A 9,252-nucleotide genomic window follows, 5' to 3' on the forward strand; every position below is an offset into this window, starting at 1 on the left:
CTTACCGCAACCTCCGCCTCCTGGGTTCAGGCAATTCTCCTGCCTCAGCCTCCTGAGTAGCTGGGATTACAGGCACGTGCCACCATGCCCAGCTAATTTTTTGTATTTTTAGCAGAGACGGGGTTTCACTGTGTTGACCAGGATGGTCTCGATCACTTGACCTCGTGATCCACCCGCCTCGGCCTCCCAAAGTGCTGGGATTACAGGCGTGAGCCACCGTGCCCGGCCCCACTCTTTGTTTCTATAGCACGTGTGTCCCTGCAGCCCCTCCAACTATGGAAACCACCTCCCCACTCAAGTCAGGGTGGAGTCACTTCCACCCAGCTGAGAAGAGTTCCTGCTCCCTCCTTCTGCCTGGAAAGGAGTAGGAAGAAGAGCACAGGCTTTTGATCAGCTACCGGGCTACTGTCCCACTATGGCCCCAAACCGTTTGGAGCATCCATGGGCTTTGGTAAACGTTGAGGTGAGTTCTGCAGATGAAACTACTCCATTGCCAACTGACAGAGTCAGCGTTTTCCTATATCTCTGTTGCTTTTTCCTAGACTCTTACGGACACTGAAGACCAGCACACCTGTGCTGCAAGGGAGCTTGAGATGGGGCTAGGGGCAGTGTCTGCTTGCAGACACACAGCTTCCATTGAGAAGGAAGAGCTTGGGAGCTAGGGAGGGGGGACCAGGCCCATGCTCAAATGCTCTGGTGTCCAATTCTCCAGCTGTTTTGGGACTATGGGACAATATATTTGGGTTTCCACACTCCCCCTTGCATTTTGGGGGCTTATATGGAGAGATGTTAATGGCCACATGAGAGAGAATAAGGAAATGGTCTGGTGTGTGTGTGTGTGTGAAGTGTAGGTGGGTGGGTGAGTAGGAGGTCATTGGAGAGGAAATAGGAGAACAGGGGTAGCTGGTGACTCACTGGGTACCTGACACCAGGTGGTAATGATGGTGATAGTGGAGGCAGACACAAATTCTCAAGCACATTCGGTATAGAGCAGTGGAACTCAGTACATAGGCTTTTGTCCTGGGTTCAAATACTGGCTCAGTCACCTACTGCCTATGTGACTTTTGGCAAGAATTTTAACCTCTAAGGCTTCTTTTCCTGTAGGTTTATTATATTAATTTTTAATTTTTAAATGTTTTTAGAGAAGGGGTCTCACTGTATTACCCAGGCTGGAGTGCAGTGGCAATTCATAGGTGCAATCATAGCACACAGCAGCCTGAACTCCTGGGCTCAACCCATCCTCCCACCTCAGCCTCCTGAGTAGCTGAGATTACAGGTGTAAGCCATTGCACCCAGCTGGTTTATTAAATCAATGTTTCATTTAGTATAACTATAACAGGCATATGTGTGTGTGTGTGTGTGTATATATATATATATATATATATATATATATATACATATATATATAAATGCCTAACTCACAAATGTAACTATTACTGTTGTATTACTAATAATTTTTCTTGCATCAAGTTCCCTGGGGCATCATGGACTAGAAAGGATAGGTTTAGCCACACACCCTGACTCTGCCATTGGAGTACTGGGTTTGCCTTAGAGACTCCCTCCCAGGTGACAGGGCCCTGGCTTCACCCCTGACTCTCTGTGCCACTTCAGGCTTCTGGTGAGGTTCAGGCCCTGCTGGCCTCTAGCCATAGCGGCTTCGTCCTGCTGAGGACATGTGACTGGCCTCAAGTGCTCTCCAAGGACAGAGCCACAGCACCTGCTTTTCCATTTCCGGACTCAGTACCGCTTCTCAGCATTTGTGGAACTGTGCCCCGGGTGTCATGCCTCTCATTCACTCCCTTGACAACCTCCTGCTCTCTGGTGGGAGAAGGGCTCTGTCTCTGTTCTGTTCCTCTGTATTTCATCACCTTTTCTCATTCCAGTTTGTCTCTGATGACAGGTCTCTCTACAGATCCTGGGTCTTATTAGCAAATCATCTACGTTCGCCCTGGATCTTCAGGTCCTTTGTTTGTGGTGGTGTACATGGGAACCAGCCCTCCCAGACCTCTCCTTCTCCCTCGCCTGGTAGGGCCAGTCCTGTCCCTCTTGCACACCCTTGCCCAGGGGAAAGCCCTTTCTAATGGAGCCCTGCCCCAAGGCTGGAGTCAGAGCTTCAGAAAGATCTTTCTGAGTCTCTGCCTGCAGGTGTTATCCCCACACCTACTGCTTCCACCTTCTCTTTCAGGGTTACTCTCAGCTCCACCTCTCCTGTTGGCGGGCATTAATGAGTTGCTTCCAGGTTCCCTACTGATGCAAAGAGCTTGCTTTTAGTGGGCGTCTGGGGTAACCTTTTTGCTCCATTGTTTACCCCCTTGTGATGAACTTGTGCCATCCACTGCGTTGAGCAGTCTATACCCATTTACATCTGGAGGCGGACAAAATTCATTTCCACGTGAGCAAGAAATAAGATGTGGGAATGATGGGTGAGGCGACTGTAACTCATTTTGGGCCAGTGATGTTACTCCCAGCGTAGATCAGCAGATGATTTGAACAGATTCTGAAGATACGTGTTGGGTTCCCTTGCCATTTACCATGAAGTGATGTGTGTGCACATGTGCATATTACCTGCACCTTTACACAGTGAAATATAACTCTTAGCATAGTGCCTTGCATATAATAAGTGCTTGGTAAAAGCTGCTATTAATATTGCCATTATTACAACTACTTAGGAGCAAAAGTAATACATCTTGCCATGTGCCTTGTAAAATGTCCTATTGGGCATTGGTAGAAGTTTGAGCATTGCTATGTGTTAGGCTGATTTAGGGAAGATTTTCCTGTGGCAGGCCATGGCTCTGGCGTGTTGTGGGTCAGCTGGTTAGCCCTGGGTCTTTATTAACAGGGTTAGGGTTTATACCTACATGAGAACTTAGTCTGAATGTTGAAAGTGCTTTGAAGGGTTTTAGCCCTGGAGTGGAGTTGGGAGGCTCAGGCTGCAGTCCCAGCACAGAATCTGTAACACCAGTGTCAGCCTGGGCAGCGAGGGACTTCCTTCCTCTTGAGTATGAATCAGACCAGGCATCAGGAGAAATCATTACGAGTTCCAGATCTGTAGCATCGTGACTAATAATGCAAATAATAAGCTGCCATGTGTTAAGGGCTTAGTATGTTCCAGGCACTAAACCCTTGACATGGATTATCCTATTCACTATGTGACCTTGAGCTGATGACTTGACTTTTCTGTTTCTGTTTCTTCATCTCTAAAATGGAGATGACAACACCTAAAGGGGACGTCGAGAAGAGCTAATAAAATAATGTATGTGAGAGTCTTAGAAAAAAGCACAAAGGGACGTATGCCGTATTTTTACCAGCGAGAAAGATGGTAATATTTAGGCCTTTGAAGAGTCTGCATTGCACAGAGGAGGGATGTTGGCAAAGCTCCAGCTGATGGTGAATTTGATAGCCCAGGTTTGTGAGGGCAGAATATGAGGCCCACAGTGGCACTTTATCTGTCACCTGAGATCGGGGTGTCTGTCTCCTGGCACAAATGTGACACCTGTTATAGCAGAAACAGGCCCTGGCAGCTGGCGCTCTGGGAGAAGAGGTCTGGCCAGGAGCAGAAGGAGTTCGCTTACCAGAGGGCAAGTGACAAATGTCAATAGTTAAATCAGCACATTTTTCAGCTCCACCTTCCCCCAGGGAGACTAAGCAATGCCTGGGTATCCATTGGCAGGATTAACACAGTGGCAAAAGATGCAGGAAGAGGAAATATGCCAGTGCACAGCACAGCGCCTGACACCTGAGATGCACTTAGTGAATATTTACGGGGGAAGAGGGAGGGTGGGGGGCAAAGAGCAGCACTGTGAAACAAAGAGGGGGTGTTGTCTATTGCCGTGCTGCCGCTGCTGGCCCACTGCTTACTTCTCTGGTCAGTAAGCATGGAGAAGGCTGAGCCTAGTGACTCACACCTGTAATCCCAGCACTTTGGGAGGCTGAGGTGGGAAGATCACTTGATCCCAGAAGTTCAAGACCAGCCTGGACAACATAGCAAGTCACCATCTCTAAAAAAATTTTTTTTTAATTAACCAAGTATGGTGGCATGCATCTGTAGTCCTAGCTACTCAGGAGGCTAAGGTGGGAGGATTGCTTGAGCTTAGGAGGTCGAGGCTGCAGTAAGCTATGATTATACCACTGCATTCCAGCCTGGGCGATCCTGTCTCTTACAAAAAGAAAAAAAGATGCATAGAGAGAAAAGAGAGAGCTACTAAATAGTTTTAAAGGAGTTGGAACTCATATCTTGACTCCCAAATCCAAAACTTTAAACTTGGAAATTTTTAGGAAAAAAATATTTATTGGGTACCTGTTGTGTGTCAGACCCCACACTAATCTGGCACACAAAATTTCATCTTCACAATGGTTCCTGTGAGGCAGGTGTTTTTGTTCACCATTCAGATGAAGGAACCAGGGCTACAGAGGTTAAATTATTTGTTCAAGCAGTCACAGTTTGTAAGTGGTAGATATACAGTTTTTTAATTATTTTAAATTTTTATTTTAAAAAATTGGACAGACTTAGTATTTTGAGGGAGAAAAGAATAAATAAAAAGAAGAAGAAGAAAAAGACAGTTTCTTGTTATGTTGCCCATATGTTGCTAGTCTCAAACTCCTGGGCCCAAGCAATTCTGCTGCCTTGGCCTCCCAAAGTGCTGGGATTACAGGCATGAGCCTCTTCAGCAGGCCACGATTAGATCTTTCTGACTCAGAAGGCTTGCTTGTCTTTCTGCTACATCGTAAGGCCTGCAAAGGAATTTTCCTACTCCTTAAATTAGTGAAGGTTGGGCTGTTGACTTATCCCAGGTTTGAGGTATCTCACAGCCACCTAGACTCACCTGTTACCCAGGGGCCAGACCTGACTGGGTTTAACTTCATCGAATTTCCTACCTGTAATCAACTCACCTCCCTAAATGGATTTGTCCTTGGTCACTGAGAGAGCTGCCTCTTACCTTCTGTTAAAGAGAAGTCGAATTGCACACTAGTTACGAGTCGTGAAGATGGATTTTTTTTAGTATTGTTTTACACAGGAGAGAGGCTTCAGGACAGAACTGAGCTCAACTTTGTATACAGCAGCGATGACTGGGGATTTATAGCCAACCAGCAGAGTTGAGGGGCCCGTGGGTGGAAAACAGCTGAGGAGAGACATCAAGGAGAGGGATTCTTGCTGAACTGGCCTAATGGGACTCTTGCTAAAGGCAAGGGTAGGAGGCGAGGAGCTTGGTCAGATGGCAGGGGCCGGGGGGTTCTGCTAAACTGACCTAGCAGAGTTCTTGCTGAAAACTGGACTAGGCAGACCCAGGATGGGGCCCAAGGATGAGGCCTCATAAAAAAGAATGCTCAGAGGAGCTGTCTAAGGCTTAGTCAAGGAGAGTGTCTTTGTCACTTCCCAGCAGATGCCAGGACAAGGGCAGCTGAAGACCCACAATGCTAGTTCATTGTGAGGGTAAGTCATCTCCCCTGGGTGTGATTTCCAACAGTCACACCACACTTTGGCTGAGCTGAAGACTGTCTTGGAGAAGGAATGTGCGCCTGAGACGCACTGTAGCTCCCACTGATGGGGCAGGCAGCATTTCATGGCTATTTCCCCACAAGCTTCTCTTCAGTAAGAGGTTTTAGTCATAAGAGCGAAGATGACCCAGTCATTCAGATGCAGGAGCAAGGCAGGGCCCATCCTCACCCTCCCCACAGTGTAACTCATGTGTCACCCAGGCACACCTGAACCCACAACTGCTAGTCAGCAGCTCCTCAGGGCTGGGAAGGGATGGGCTCTTGCTTTAGATCATGTGTGTGGTTTGGATCAGCCGATGGACAAGCAGTTTCCGCTGAGCTCATCCAGAAATGGAGGAGATATTCCGGGGGCGCTCTTTCTCTTTCTCCCTCACTCCTCATGTTTTCACATCACCTCAGTGGCCCCAGAATCCTGCTTCCCTAGAACACACCCCTGCCTTGAACTCGTCAGACCTGTTCCTGCCAGTTGGGCCAGGCTGGAAACAGGAGAGACCTTGATGGCAGAGGGCTAAAGCTGCAGAATTCCCTGTAACCATAACACGAGTGGAGGTTTAACATCCGCAGAAACCCAGAGACAGATTGCCCGCTGAGGCCTCTGCGGCGGCACTCCTCAAAGTCTATGCCAAAAAGTGCCCACAGGAGAAAATGTGGGCAGAATGAGAAAATGTGGGCCCGTGAGACAGAGGAGCTCTCTGTTCTAATCCTGGCTGTGGAGCACCGAGCTCTGTGACCTTAAACTTGGAGTGCTCTTTCCCCATCTGTAAAATGGAGTAATGGAGCCGGCCTTTCGGGAGATTCTTAACAAGGTCCAGATGAAATCACGCCTGTGAGACACTCAGCAAGCACGAAAGGGCCCACACAAAGCATAGCTATGTAAGAAAGCCCTCTCACCCCACACCTGCGTGCCACCGTGCAGCCCCTGTGCCCACCCCTCCTCAAGCCTGTTACATAAACACTCGTGCACAGCGTGGGGGGCCACCTTCTGTGACACCCATATTTGTGGGTGGTGCTCTGTGTTCTGTGTCCGCGTGGCTGTCTGTGTCTCTGCCAGTGCTCACATAGGGGTTTCTGTGACACTTCTGCCTACTGTCAACTCTTGGCTCCCAGGGGTTGGGGGCTGTCAGGCTAATTCCTTCCAAGCAGTGCCCGCCACAGTGTCCTGGGGGCATCATGGTAAACTGAGGCTGTTGAAGGGAGAGGGGAGGCTCTGTGGAGATCCATCTGCACACTGGGGCCTCGTCTTAGCCTTGTCTCTATTTGCTGAGTGAGCCTTGAGTAGCCATTTGACCAGTCTGGGTCCCATTTTCCTCCTTTGAAGTAAGGATGAGGGGATCTTGAAAGCCTGTTCTAGTTTTCAGTGGTCTGTGCTTCTGGTTTGTGACTAACAGTGGTTTGGTTCCACTTGTTCGAAGCCCAGCAATCTCCCTTCAGATGCGAGCGCGGCCCTCAGGAGCGTCAGCAGTGGCCGACCGAGGGACTCTGATTCTCCCCTGCCCTCACCCTGGTGCAGCCCCTCGCCTCCTGACTTGTGAATGTGCGTGCACCCCCCAGTTTCCTGTTCCCTCCCTCCCTATCACCATGGTTTGGTTTTTCACCTTCTCAGATGTGTGTAAGCCAGCCTGTTCCAGAGCTTTCAGGGTGCAGACAACATCAGCCCCAAGCAGCCTCCCGATGACTCCAGAAATAAGAGAGGCCTCTAATCTTGTATCTCCAGCGGTTTATAAATTTGTTTGACAGACACCACATCCAGGCCCACCCTTTCCTTCCTCCCTTAGCTCTGGCTCCAGCCAGCAACCCAGTGATCAATGGTAGGGGTCCTCTCCCCCCCACCAAAAGTAACCCCCTGCTGTTCCCGGGCTTAGGGCACAGGAATGAGCAGGAAGGGAAGAGTGTACCGCCTGCCATGACCATCTCTCCACAGCAGCTTTTGGGAGACACTGGCCTCCAGAGGCAACTGGGGAAGAACGAGCCCTTAGTGGGAGGCCCGTAGTCCATGCTTAGCTGGCCTGACCCCTTCTCTGGTTTCTGGAAGGTAGCAACTGCTGATGGGATGTAAGCTCATCTCTCTCTGCCCTGTGGTCCTTGGCCAATTTGCAGCTATCTCCTGCCCCTGGCTTTGCCCGCTTCCCACTCACCCTCTGAAGAGGGGTGAGGAGCAGAAGGGAATACGGTTCCCTCCATTAACCTCCCACATCTTTTAGATGTATGAGGTTTCCAGATTACGCTGGCCTAAAGGCTCCTCTCTTCCCCTTCCACAGGGTATGGCAGCTGGAGAGAACTGGCCAAGGCTCTGGCCAGCAGGAACATTCCAGCTGTGGACCCACACCTCCAGTTCTACCACCCCCAGAGGCTGAGCCTCAAGGTAGGTGACCGGCCAGCCCATTGTCCTGCTGGTGCCTTAACATGGGTCCCCAGGTGCTCTGCCCAGTTGTCTTAAGGGTAACCTCCACTACTCCATGGGAGGAGGGGCAGAAGAGAAACAGCCCCTAGAATCCTAGTCTGACTGAGGGTTCTGGTATCTGCCCTTGTCCCCTAGTTCAGTTTGCCCATGTTGGAACCACTCTGGGCCTGTGACCTCCATCACCAATGGCATGTGCTGCCTCTCACTAGGTGAGGGCTGGGCTGAGTTGTGCTTGCTGCTGAGACTAGAGGTGACGAGGTGGACACACGCTCCTCTCTGCCCATAGCTGGGAGTATAGACTTGTAGTGGATCATTTTCCTGTAGTGTTTCTTGAGGCAACGGTCCCTAAGGAGGCAGATTGGAGAAACTGGGGTCTAATTCAGGAGCCCCAAAGCTGAGCCTAGAACAGACATGGATCCCAGAGTCGGATCAAAGTCAAACTGAACCTGTGGACCCGGACGATAGGGAGGGTTTGGGGTGTCCCTGAGGGGCTTCCACTTGTTAGAACCCAAATCTAGAGAGCTGGGGGATAAGGAGGAAGAGGGAGCCAAGCTCCTTGCCCTCAAGAGGTCCTGATCTAACGAGGGTAAACTTTTTTCCCATATGGGGATGACAGAAAATTCAGAAAAGTGAGGGAACCTGAGGAGCATGCATTGATGAAACTGAGATGTGTTCCTCAGGGACATCATGTGAATGGCAGCGTGCTCTGAGCTGACACCTCCTGGGAGCAGGCGCTGTGCCTCCTGGCCCCCTGCTTCCCCATGGGCACTTCCAAGGGGCCTCAACCCTGTCCTGCCTGCAGTTTCTCCTCCTAATATTCCTACCAAGTTCATTCTTCCTTCTTCCACTAGGACCATGAAATTGACCGAGGTGGAAGCAGTAACAGCAGCTACTTGAAGTGGAACAAGCCTGTCCCCTGGCTCTCAGAGGTAAGGGACTTTCTACTGTCCCTGCTCTTTAAGAGAGTTAAAAAAAATAATAATTTTTACAGATAATTTCAGCGATCACAGAAAACTTTCTACTAGTGAATTTAAAATTTTTTAAGATTATTTATTTAGTTAGCTTTTTGGTGGTGTTTTTAGGGAAGGGTCACACTATGTTGGCCAGGCTAGTCTCAAACTCCTGGGCTCAAGCAGTCCTCCAGCTTCAGCCTCCTGACTAGCTGGGATTACAGGCGGGCATTACTGCACCCACCTTAGTGGCTTCATGAAAATTTTTCACTGCAAGAGTTCCAGGTTCAAAGCCGGGCGTGGTGGCTCAAGCCTGTAATCCCAGCACTTTGGGAGGCCGAGGCGGGTGGATCACGAGGTCAAGAGATCAAGACCATCCTGGTCAACATGGTGAAACCCCGTCTC

General features: G+C 49.7%; 1 protein-coding gene across 1 annotated transcript in view; it reads left to right on the plus strand.

Moving 5' to 3' along the window:
• Positions 1-9,252, plus strand: part of B4GALNT3 (beta-1,4-N-acetyl-galactosaminyltransferase 3) — a 100,063-nt gene that overhangs the window by 65,641 nt on the left and 25,170 nt on the right. The window contains exons 2-3 of the mRNA XM_017545413.2: positions 7,755-7,858; positions 8,749-8,826. Coding sequence (XP_017400902.1) covers positions 7,755-7,858; positions 8,749-8,826 — 182 coding nt within the window. The remainder of the gene's footprint in view (positions 1-7,754; positions 7,859-8,748; positions 8,827-9,252) is intronic.

The sequence above is a fragment of the Cebus imitator genome, unplaced genomic scaffold, assembly GCF_001604975.1.
Source record: "Cebus imitator isolate Cc_AM_T3 unplaced genomic scaffold, Cebus_imitator-1.0 Scaffold179, whole genome shotgun sequence".
Classification (NCBI taxonomy): Eukaryota; Metazoa; Chordata; class Mammalia; order Primates; family Cebidae; genus Cebus; species Cebus imitator.